Here is a 13,212-nt window from a genome sequence, read left to right on the forward strand (position 1 = left end):
GTTGGGTATGTGGTTGGGGTCAATGTTTTTGTTTTTGTTGAATGTTTTGTTACATTTATTTATGAACTGGGTGTATATGAGTGGGGGCACATGCCGTAGCACACATTCAGAGGTCAAAGGACAATATTCAAGAATTGGTTCTCGCCTTCCACCATACAAGACCCAGGGATTGATCTTAGGTCATCAGGGTTGGTAGCAAGGACTTTTGCACACATCTTGCTGGCCTTTGATTTTTTTTAATTTATTATTTACTTTGAGATTTTTTTTAAAGGATGCATTCTAGATATCCAAAATGAAGTATTCTAAAATCTTAGCTATAGTAGAATTTTGATCATTTTTTATTTTTTGCTTTATTTCTATAATTAACAAATCCTCAAATGCATATAGTACATATTTTAAGTACAAACAATTCCTATTAAATAGCAAATATGTTCATTATTAAATAAGCATGGCTAGTTTTTCTCAAGATAAAGTCCTTCTGTTAATATTGGTGTAAGATGACTTACTGTATTAGAAACACCAACTATCAAGAATAATGTTGATTATTCTATGAAAAAAAGAATGTGGTAAAATTTAAAACAGCCTTAATATTTTGAACAGATACTTGTTCGGGAAGTTTTTGGGTTTTTGTTGTTGTTGTTGTGTTTGTTTTTAGTTAAATGCCTTATTTTGGGAGATAATTCAAAAGTTAACTTTTGAATGTTATCCTTAAGTCAATTTTTATAATTTTTAGGAATAACCTGTTGCTTGGTTAATCTTTTTAAAAGCATGTTTGTCTTTGATTTTTTTTTGTTTCTTTAAAAGACTAATTTAAAAGACTAATTTTAGTAAAACCACTTAAATGCAATAATAACACAAAACCTTGAGTTCACTTCCTCTATTTTGTTCTGTGTAAACACAGCTTTGTTTCATAATAGGTCAGAAGACATTACGCTAACCTTTAGGGGGAATTTGAATTGCTCTAAGTAGTGGAAACCTTACCCGACTTAGTGTTTACCCAAAAATTTGATTGGAAACAAACTACCACCTGGCTTTTCAAGAAATTTTCTTCTATCTATTGGCATAGAATTGGCTTGGTGGTTACCTTGAAAAGAGTGAGCCACGAACATCAAGAAGAGAAGAAATCATTTTACCCTCAAGCCCAGAACTCCTGTTAGCTGAACACCAATATCAATGGACATTTCTTCATACTACCTCTTCAAAATGATTACAAGGACATGAAGTCTGAAGAAGGATTGGTTTCCCATTGAGTAACATGTCTCCACATGCCACTACGACCTTAGCCTTCATTCCCAGGAGACTGGTATCACTACACAGGACCCATAAACAAGGACTGACGTAGAGTTAATGTTTCTTTTTTCCTTTCCATTTACTCTTCCTTTACCTACAAAAATGACATGGTAAAGAAAACTATACTTATTGTAAGACATGCTGCCTAGGTAAGATAAGGCAGGCATAGGCATAGGATTCTGCACTCAGAATTGTTTTCTTGGAACGCACAAAGACAGCACAGACATGTCTCTGTTATTACCGCCAACCCTGAGCAGCACACACGTGTTTATGCACGCACATGCAAAAGCCCGTGTACCTAAGATACTAAATGCACTTGTGTTTTCTCCCTTTTATTTTCTTTGATGACCAGAACCATTTACCATAAGCGAGCATTAAAAGAGAACTGGTTTAACATGTACTACCCCTGAGAGGTGTTTGTTTTGTCCTCTGTGTAAATGGGAGGATGGGCACGTGTGGGCAATGAGTAGGTCAGGCAGACCACTCATTCTAGTTCTTCTCAGAAACTGCAAATAGCTCTGCTGCTCTGGCCTCAAGAGGAGAAGAAGCCAATATGAAATGAAATCTACTATTCATGAACATTGCCGTGATCCACCACACACGTTATCTCACATACTGTCCAAACAATCCTAGGAAATAGGGCTTTCCCCCTATTTCAGAGTGGAAGAATATAAACTGGTCTTTGAGAGCATTCTTCCTTATACATAGAGTCACATGGAAAATAAAACATGGTTTGGAGTCGTTTAGGTCAATGGACTTAGCTCTTTCCTTTACAATGTTATATTTTTTATGAGATTCTAAAATGCAAATGAGGATGACTGCATGTACGTTACAGGGCCACTGAGAAGATTCAAAAGGCTTTCTGTAAAATTTCCAAGTCACATCCAAGCATTTACTCTAGCTGTGAATATTCGATTGCTATTCAGCAGGGCTTTATTGACCAACTGCTACAAGGTCTAGTGCTCAATAAATGTCTGCTGAACAGCAATGTATGACTGTAATTGGGTATCAGTTGATATAATTAGAGACATGATTCACATTAAATCCATACTTTGCAGATGCTTATGGCCTGCCTGGAGAGACAAACAAATAAGAAAGCAAATACAAGCTTGTGTACTAGCTAGACTAGAGATGGTCACAGGGTATGTGCTTCAAGGACTTTTGTAAAGTTTGCTATAATAGAGAAGACATTTGAGATGGAACAAAGATGTGGGAATCTTATCTACTTGTCTACAGGGAAGATAAAGACAACAAAAATTGAAGAAGAGGAAAGAATGGCGTGAGATGTTCTTTGGTCAGCAAGAAGCTTGGTGTAAAGGAACAGTAGGGTCCCAGGGGAAACTGTAGAGCAATCCCCAAATATAATTTTAAATTTTCTAGTAGCTAATTAGTGAAGCAAATAGGAATACATGAATTATGATTAAGAACAGATTTACTCATTGCCTGAATTATTGTCCTAATGTTATCAATACTTTAAAGCGTTAATGATTATGTTCTTCATATTTCAGTGCTATTTTTTTTGAGCTCATGTTTACCTTAGGCTTGAAGAAATTTTAATTGTATAAAACGCATTCCAAGTGCTCATGAACCTCATAAGGCTATGAGTTTCAGGGAGATTTAAAAGGCCAGAGGCTTGTTTCAGAACCATGGACAGTACCAACAGTTAACTGGATCCTGGAAACCAAGAAAACATCTTCAAGGGAAATAGAGATTTGCAAAAGGGACTGTCCATTCTAAAGACAGAGGTCATTTCTCTTCTAGTGTTCTCCACCTCGTTATCTTCTAGTGTTATTTATTTATAATATCTCCCCTGTCCACCCTCTTGTGTCAAACTGGAACTCCGGAGGCGTTCTTCCAAGTAAAATGAAAATAGACCCATCAACATGCCCCTAAACTCTCTCCTGAATTCTTCCATCTCTGTAATACACAAGATGTTAATATCGTCTGTTCAAACCACAACAGCATCCTATTAGTCAGCCTAAAATGATTCTAGCACTCTCCAAGTTGATTCTTCTATTGTTACCATTTTCTTTTGTTGTCATGGTAGAACAGTCTACAGCATTAATGTGTCACTGCACCAGCCATAAAATTACTGTAAATTACACTTGGCAATACTGTGGTTACATGCTGGAACTTTACATTTAAACTCATAATTAAGAAACCGTACTGACTTTGGAACTATCATTATTTCAAATTTCCAATTAAAATTTTTTAAAATACTATCTACTTAGCCACAGTCCACACAACTACCATTTTGTTTTCCAAACACAATACTTTATAAAAAAAAAACAAAACAAAGAGCTGGTGAAAACTACAAGTAAATCACAGTCTTGCTAGATTTCAGTAGCTGCCTCAGTCGGTGCCTGAGCATGTTGTTAGCCAGACAGAAATGAGAGTGCACACAGGGCCATCTGGTCACAAAGTCATACTCCCTCACACACAACAAAAGCTAGAGAATTGTGTGTCACCTTCAGTAAGATGAAAGACAAGTAGAAGCCATTCAGAACAGATTTTTAGAGCTGTGCCCCTGATGGACAGTTTAGGTTTCTCCAGCACGAAGTAAGTTGCTGGAAAATATTCAAGCTGGACACCTTCCATTCCTGTGGTAACAAAACCCACTGACTTATGGGAAGGGGTAATCAATTTGACAGTGTGGTATGTTCCTTTGGAAGGCATGCTTGAAGACTAGAAAGAGGAGTTAGTTTGGGTTGTACAGAATTCACTGAAATGATTTTAAATTTTGAAGTATAAATAATAGTACCTGTTAAATAACATTGTTAGCCTGTTGAATTCCTATGAATTTTCCTCAAAGGTTCAAATTATGTTCAAATTATATATATTTCACAATTTTAATAAAATGTCTACCCTTGGAATGAATTTGACTTCCCCCTTTGCAAAGTGGCTATTGCAATGTGCTTGAATTAATGACACTGATCTAATAATAAAAACTATGGCATTCCTGTGAGCACATGGAATATGCTCTCTCGAGTACCCTATCTAACTAGGCACTCAGAAATGTCCTGGGAACTGTTGGCAGCTTCTTTGGTTCTTTGGCTCCTGAGAGCTTCTGTGTTGGTAAATAATAATATATAATTGCATAGACACACATGCACACACAGTCTTCACCAGCTGCTGGAGCCATCGGCGTCAGAGGCCTAAGCATGAAAATCATCTGACTTGCAGTCAATGACTGACATCCCACATGATCTGGTGATCCTTTCAAGTTGTCATTCTCAGTTGTCTCATGTCAGATGAATTAATAAGCTTGCTTAAACTCCTTGTGAACAGATGTTCATGCAAGTCAAAGCTCTTTCCATGTCAGGAACTGCTGAATTACTTATGTTTCTTTCCCTTTAATTAGGCTTGGAACAAAAGTAATATCAAGACTTCAGCATCTCTGAAGGCAAAAGAGTCACAAAGTTTAGCTAATAATCTTCATTCAACAAATTCATTTTTAATGAAAATTATAAAGAGGTTTTCTTCCTATGCATTGGTTCATCACAGTCATGTTCAGAGTTGTCACCCCACAAGGAGAACTAGAGAGCACAAGACTGAAGCTGGTATGTCCAGGTGCTGCTCTAAAACTACTTTCCAAAATACAACTGATGTGCTTAGAGAACTGCGAATCCTGAAACTCTTCTGTTGAATTGTTTTCACTAGCAACTGCCGATACTGAATAAGCTCTCTCTGACTTGCCACATGTCAAGTTATGACATTACATATTGAGTTACAAACCATAGTTGGTAGGGGGCTGAAAGCAAAGAGTTATTTGAGACTGTAAAATAAATCTACACACGGTTCTTGTTTGAGAAGAAATCTAAAATTCTTTAAGTGTTTCTTACTATTTCCAAACCACAACTGCAAATGTTAGTCAGGTTTAGTAGGTAAACCTCCTGAAGCCACTAAGCTAATTCTGAGCCAAATGAAGTATTTTAATCATAACCAAAATTAATTTCTTTAATAAAAAAAACTACTGTGTCTTCAGTGGTGATATTGGTGTCCCTGTAAAAAGTATCATTATAGAAAACACGAGATGCTAAGTCATACAAACCATGTTCTCTTGCCACTTTGAGCAGAATGTGTGAGCGTGAATGATGCATTAATTAGCGCACAGGAAGCTCTTGACCAGTGAGTCCTACAATGTACTGCCCAGTTTATAACGTTAGAATAATAGTATTCTTGGCTGTTCTAGACTGTCATTCAATTCCCTGCTCCACCCACTGCCAATTCCTGAGTTCTCTGTGTTCTCTTAGCAGCACAGAAGCTAAACTGAACATGAAGACTTTATGTAAGCATGCTTAGTGTTTCTTCAACTTGAACCTGAAGAGCAAGAAGAAAACCCAAAGGGGGAAAAGACTCCTTTGGGAAATATTGAGAATGTCTTGGAGTGGAACAGTGCAAGGTGGCATATGGAAGACAGCTGCCTCCGAAGATAAAGTTACTGTGGTATAGTACTAATATCACCAGTTTAGGTAGTGTGAGGAGTGCTGTGTAGCACTTTTCCTTGGGAGAGGCGTCAGGGCTGTCATCTGTGCTCCTTTATTTGGCTCTGACCTCCAGAGCTCTGCTGTAGGGCACCTTAGAGTGTCCCAGGCAGCTTTATACTCATTCCACAATGCAGTCCTTCACCTCAGACACGGTCTTAGAAAGAGCAGATTTGTGTGAGACTTGAGGAAGAAATGTCCCTTAGAAATAATCTCAGAAAAGTCTTAAGATCTGGTCAGAATGACTCATTTAGTCTTGTATCACCCAGAAGTAATTTTGAACAAACTTGACAGGCTTCCCAGTCTTTTTTTTTCCCCCTAAAGTTTTTGGACTTTTTTTTTCTTTTTATTTATTACAATTTATTCAATTTATATCCCTCCCTTACCCCCTTCCCAATCCCACCTTCCTTCTTCTTCTTCTTCTTCTTCTCCTCCCATTCCCCTCTCCAAGTTCACTGATAGTGGAGGTCCTCCTCCCCTTCCATTTGACCCTAGCCTATCAGGTCTCATCAGGACTGGCTGTATTGTCCTCCTCTGTGGCCTGGCAAGGCTGCTCCCCCATCAGGGAAAGATGATCAAATAGCCAGCCAATGACCCATTGCTAGGCAGCTAGCAGAGGGCCGCATTGGTAGCAGGCTGTGTTTACAGCCTGGGCGAACCACAGCAGCCTTGTGAAAGTCTGGGTCCCTAGGGCTCCCGCCTCTCCTGAGTTACAAATTCAGCTTGGTCCCAGAAAGAAGGCTTCTTGGGCACTTCCGTACTTGACTTCTAATGATTTCAAAGAGCGTTGGGATGTTATATGATGCTTCAGGGTGGGAAAGCCTGAGGGTCCTCTGAACCAAGGTTTCCTTCAGAAAAAAATATCTTTTTTTTTTTTTTTCCCTGCTGAGGCAACAAGGGCATTCAGGGCAGAATTGGAGTTAGTTTCCATGTGGAAAGTATTAATGGCAGCAGTGACTGGTGAAACTGGGTCAGAGGCACATTTTTCCTGATTTAGTACATGCTATTTTTTTCTTTTTTGTTCTCTAGCCACCTTTTTTGAGGGTAAGGAGACCGTTGATGAAGAAAATCCAGCCCCAGAACGACAAACAGGAATTGTAGTTCATGAGAGAAAACATTCATAAATTCAAAGCCACAGGCAGGCCCCATCTAGAAATTCTCACCGAATCTTTGTGAACGTTTTAGGTATATAGTTTCTGTTTGGGTCTGTTAGAGCTGCAGTGCTTGAAAATACAGTTAAAATAGTTTCCTTTGTCCAAGCAATTTGCTTCTTTCTTTCCTACGACATGAGCATTATAAACAAGCAGAAACAAGCAGAAATGCCCTTTCAACAAACTTTTTCTCACAGTCAGAATAGACTATGAGAGGACATAAATGTAATTTCCATGTAGTCTATAAGAAACATATTAGTCTCAGGTCAACTCAGCATTTTTTTTTTCTGAAGGAGGGTAAATAGCATTTCATGAGCAAAAGCAGACTTTATCCCCAGGTGTTGATGTTCTCTGGCTCTAAAGGCCTGAAACCATTGCTTACATTCTCAGAGCCTCAGACTCTTAATTTCTATAATGATAATAAAAATAGATCACGCCTCAGAAGGCAATATTGACAGTAGCATATTAAGAACTGTGTATGTCACATAAAATGTACAATAAATGTTAGCTATGATTGTAGGCTTGTGAGAATAATATTGTCCATGCTTATTAGAAAATACAGAATTCTTAAAATTTAGAGGGTTTTTTGCATAAATTCCAACAGCAATGTTTTAAAAATATTTTCTAATAATATATGAGGAAAAAGAAATTGCTATTTGATATAACATGATTTTCAGACTGAAGAACAAAACATCTTATTACATGTTCACAAATTAGAAGCACATCTCAAGAGGCAAAATGAAGCTGTTCCCCAAAACCCTACTTTTAAGACAATATACACACAAATGTATAGGATGAAAAAAAATTAACTAATGATCAATTTGGTATAACCTCTGACTAACAGATCCAAAATATTAAAAATTACAAAAAATACTAATAATTTCAAAACAAAAAATTAAGACACCCAGGCACTAGAGAGATGGCCCAACAGTTAAGAACATTTGCAACTCTTCCAGAGGACCCTGGTTCAGTTCCCAGCTTCCACATAGCATATCACAACTGCCTGTAACTCCAGTTCCAGGGGAACATATGTCCTCTCTGGCCTTTGCAAGGCACAAGGCATGGATATGCGTACATACATACATAAAGGCAAATAGTCATACATATAAAATAAATAGAAAGGAATCAGAAGAAAAAGTAAAAGAAAAAGAGAAAGAGGAAGAGGAGGCAGAAGGAGAAAAAGAATAAAGCGATTATTTACTTAACTTTCTATTGAGATTTTTTATATGTGGAGGTCGTTAAATAATTATTCAGTTATTATTAAGAGACCACTAAATGTATTACCTAAAATGAGAAATACAACTAAAGATAGACAGGGAAACTCATGTTTACCTCACAGCTTCCAGGTTCCTGACCCAACCCCAAGAATTGTGTGTGAGTGTGTGTGAGCATGTGTGCATGCGTGCATGCATGCATGTGTGTGTACATGTTTGTGTGTGTGTCTGCTGCTGGGGATTTTTTTAAAAAGGCCTTTGCCAAGTTAGTGCTCTACTACTGAACTGTAGCCAAGTTCTCTCACTTTCTTTGTATTTTTTATTTTGAGACAAAGTCTTACTAAACTGGCCTTGTGGTCTCCCTGCCACATCCAGGGGAGTAACTAGGATGATGAACCTTGCTGAAATTGGTAGTTTTTAGTTGGCAGCGAACTTTGTGTTAGAGGCTGGAAGATCCATGTTTAAGGCCACCCTGGGCTTCATAGTAAGTCCCTGTCAATAATAATAATAATAATAATAATAATAATAATAATAACATGGAGAAGGAGAGAGAAAAAGGGAAAGGGAGGGGAAGACTGGAAATGTTAGGGAAAAAATGCCATGAAAGAGAAAGTGAAGGAGGGAGAAAGGATGGAAAAAAAGAAACTCTAAATGTGTTTTAGTCATATATAATTTACCATAACTAAATTTCAGTTAGTTTTTTTAATTTAATTTAAAAACATGTTTGAAGGGTGTGGTGGCACACTCCTTCAGTCCCAGAACTTGACAAGCAGAGGCAAGAGGATCTCTGTGAGTTGAAGTCCAGGCTGGTCTATATTGTGGGTTCTAGGTCAGCCAAGGTTATATGAGACCCTGTCTAAAAAACAACCTCCACACACAAAAGAAAAAAAAAAAAACAAAAAACAACAAACAAGCAAACAAACAAAAAGAAACCTAAGTAGAAAGTCTATTAGGTGTAAACGAAAGTGATGGCATAATGGTAACTCCACAGGCCTGTTTCCACACACCATTACTGCCATAGCCATCATTACTGCCACCACAGCCACTGCCCTGCACTATTTCTTTCTCTGAGCTGACAGCGTGGCCCCACCGTGCCCCCCAACCATGCCCTGCCACACAACCCTGTCCTGCCTCAGATGCACCAGTCATCTCTAGGCCTGATTTCTTCTTTCGTATATGACAACATGAGGCCAGCACAATCTCTCATACACTTTTTGGCTCATACCCTCTCTATTTCTATCACTGTTACAAACCTCTGCCCTGATGCCATAGTTTAAGCCTCAGTTTTCCAAATGTAGCATCTTGCTTGACCAGTGATTCCTAGAAATATGTATGCAATGTCAAAATGGGTATTTTTTTTTTTCTTGGCAGGATTTTACCTGCAGCTGAAGCAATTTTATGAAAACTACTCAGTATTCAAGAGAACCATTTCTTTCCCCAGAGAGAATTAATCATAGGCAACGACTGGAAAAGACATTTCCCTAGTTGAAGCTCAAGCCTGCTCCTGCTGAGAAACCCATTCTATTTTAATTTGCCAATTAAAAGTGGCCTGGGAAATCTCAGACTGTCATTATCTCATTAAAAATACATACTCCTCACTCCCTTTCCTGTCTCTGGAGAATTAACACTCCAGCAGCCCAACTGCTTTCTGCAATGGGAAATTAACATCATCTTCAGTAGATGACCTTTATCTGGGGTCAGTGGAAGATGGCGTCTTCTACAGTAATAATTGCCAAAAATTCTACACAACTTGCATTGTTATGTCTGTGGACAAGTTACTGGATAGTTGTCTATGGAATTTACTGAATGATGGAAAGAATTGAAAAGGAAATAGAAGTATTGCTTTCTGGAAGAGAAAGTCCCAGGTATTTTAAGACCCTCCCCTTAGGAGGATCTTTGACTGCTATTTGGCTCCACCCCTCCCATCTGTCATGCCAGATTATGTATGGAATGATGTCACAAACACTGCACTGGTGGTTAAGATTGCTGGTTTCTGTTTTTATGCTAGCCATAAATCCTATCCTCTAATAAATGGTATGTGGAGATGGTTAATAGGAGAAAATTGGAATGTCTGAAATCTTATTGCCTGGTATTGCTTTTCAGTTTCCAGTGAGTCATAAATACTAGGCATTGAGAGTAAGACAGAAACACATCAAAGAGGCTGGATGTTGCCTCATAGTTAATAATGCCCATGAATAATAAGGTAGTAAATGATAAAAGGATGCCACTGCCTTTTTGTCTATGCCTGAGCTTAAATCTGTGTGCATACCTTCCTATTACTAAGTATTAACAAAGGCACTTTTCAAAGAATGAACTAAGTTATCTCTGCCCAAGGAAACACACAGTAGCATCGTGCACTAGGGAAAGGCCCTATGTCCATGTCCAAGTCAGAACAACATTTACCTTATTTCCTTGAAAGCCCTTTGGGCCTGGATCCCCTGGAGGTCCACCAATGCCCTGCTCCAAGATAAAAACCAAGAGTTAGTTCAGGTGCCAAACTAGAAAGAGCAAGGTATCCCTTAGGGTTCCCGGGGGTCCTGGAGTCAGTGGCCAGATTATGCGGCTCAAACCTACTTTGGGGTCACAATCAAATGAGGACCTGCTTAGCATAAGGTCCTTGAGTCACTTTAACAGCTTCTACAACAACCCGTTCCAAAAACAAACATGTTCCTAATGGGATGATTGTTTTCTAAGCCTGTATTTTTATGCTGTGTGTGAGAGGGAGAGAGTGTGTCTGTGTGTAGATTATTGAAAGCTGTCACTCATCACCTTGCTCTGGCAATTCCAGGCCAGAGCAAAGAAATTGGTTAACTGTACGTAGTCTAAGAATTCTTGGGTTAAAAATATAACTTTCAGCCTATTTGGGGAGGAGTGTTTTGTTGGCTTGGATTTGTCCTTATGTTCTGCCTTGTTTTGTTTTGTCTTTGTGGTATCAAGGATCGAGGTTAGGGCTTTGTGACTGCTTGATAACCACTAAGCTATACCTCCAGACCTTCCGGAGGTTTGGTTGTTGTTGTTATTGTTTTACAATGCTGCAATTACTTCTTCATACTCATCTACACCCATTGCTGCTCCAAAAGAGGAAAGCCCCATCACTGAAAAAAGTGATCCAAATTATTTTCTGGGTCCACAATACATAACTAAGTTTTAGACTCCTTCCATGTTTTCAAGGATTAGCTACTTTCATTGAAAGACTAATATATTTAGATAAATACATTTAAACAAAAATGTGCAACTCTTAGAATTACGTTATAGAAAAAAAAATACCTACTTCCTTCCCATACCTACCTGACCTTCTCCATCTAAATTATTTTCCATTCCTTTAGCTATTGACTAGATGGGGTTATCTATCAGCTGTACCTGTCTTTAGAGAGCCCAGGTTAATCAACACATAGTAAAGTGGTTTCCAAACTTGATTACATGCTGGAATCTCTTGGAGCCTTTGAAATAATACTGACACATGCCTCCTAGACACTGATTTAGCTGAAGACAATGAGAGTGGGCCAAGGGATGATTACTGCTGATGTTTTGTTGTGTTCAAAGCTCTGAAGGTGAGTCAACTTCCAGCTTATTTGATTTTTTTTTCTTTTTACCTGAATTCCTCTTGGTCCCTTTGGTCCATCTGGCCCTGGGGGTCCCTGTGGAATAAAATTAATGGTAAATATCTCTAAATATCCATCCTTATAAAATATATATTTTTAGATGCAGAAATATGTTCTGGGTAACAGTCACTCTTCCCTGGTTATTCAAATATCAAAGAGAACAAATTGAAATGATCTTAATGATCCTAATTAACAAGAGACCTCAGATTTTGCTTCAATAAATAAACTCCAAGAAAATCTAATTTTACATGCCAATATTTAGCCTATATGTCGATATTTGTTTCAGAGGAAAAGAATTGCTTCACATAGTTTATTTTTTAGAATATCCTATTAAGTATATATATATTCCTGTAGTTAGTAGAATATTGCTTCCTTTGAGCAAACCAATGTCATTAAATCAGCAATGAGTTTGCCTGACAGCTAGATTGCTGTTTGGAATTTGGCAGAACACTGTTCATACTCAATAATCTTACAAACTATTTCAATATGTCCCATATCTCAAAATATGTTTACAATTTATTTTATGTAAATATAATACAATCTAAATTACCTTTTCCTAGCTTTTTACCTTTTTTTTGAAGTTATTTGTCAACTAACATAGTTTGTTACTCATTTCCTGGTTTTAACGGTAAAGTGCTACTGATGTGTGCTATTTTAAATAACCCTAGAGTTAACACATGTGTTTTCACCTTTGTCCCATTCTAGTTCATCACCAAGGATCCTAGAAGATGGCTGCTGACACAGAGACCATCAAAGGGTCTGTCTCTCCATTGTCTATCAAATATATATCTATTTATACATACATATGTTATATATATATTTTTATATGTTATATATAACATATACCTATTATATGTAAAGATGTATATCAGTAGCCATGTTCTCTGATCCTTAGTAATCAGAATAGAACAAAGATATTTAGATATGTATATATGAATATATACATATATATTTATATATATAACTTATGGGATGTTAATCAAGATGAAGCATCATTTATTACCTTGCTGTTGGATAATTTGGTGTGTAAAATAATGCTAATGTCTTAATTTCACTCCTTTGATTGCAAGCATATTTGAATATTTTCACCATTTTTAGCCATTTACATTTCTTTTTGTCTCTTAATGTTCAGACATTGTTCTTATAAATTTATGTGAACTCTTCACATCAAGAATGACATATTTTATGGACCTTATATGGACATATATTCATATTTTTATATCTTAACAGTGAGATATACTTTAAATGCATCACATCAAACATTGCAACATTTTACAACATCTAGGATCTTAATCGGTTAAAAATGTTAATTATTTTCCAACCATTTTAAACTCACAATACTTGCCCAAGTGTTTGGCTCTCAGTCTCTTTTCTATTTCATAGACTCATTCTTCTGTACGTGCCAACCCCCACGTCCTTCTCTCATTTGAGTGTTTTCATTGTCTCACTTTGATTAACCCAGACATTATCA

The 13,212-nt window shown here is 37.4% G+C and overlaps 1 protein-coding gene across 1 annotated transcript in view; it reads right to left on the minus strand.

Annotated features, from left to right (window-relative positions):
• Positions 1-13,212, minus strand: part of Col28a1 (collagen type XXVIII alpha 1 chain) — a 152,703-nt gene that overhangs the window by 109,065 nt on the left and 30,426 nt on the right. The window contains exons 11-12 of the mRNA XM_021647616.2: positions 11,733-11,777; positions 10,543-10,596 (exon numbers count right to left, since the gene is read on the minus strand). Coding sequence (XP_021503291.1) covers positions 10,543-10,596; positions 11,733-11,777 — 99 coding nt within the window. The remainder of the gene's footprint in view (positions 1-10,542; positions 10,597-11,732; positions 11,778-13,212) is intronic.

This window comes from Meriones unguiculatus, chromosome 21 (assembly GCF_030254825.1).
Source record: "Meriones unguiculatus strain TT.TT164.6M chromosome 21, Bangor_MerUng_6.1, whole genome shotgun sequence".
Classification (NCBI taxonomy): Eukaryota; Metazoa; Chordata; class Mammalia; order Rodentia; family Muridae; genus Meriones; species Meriones unguiculatus.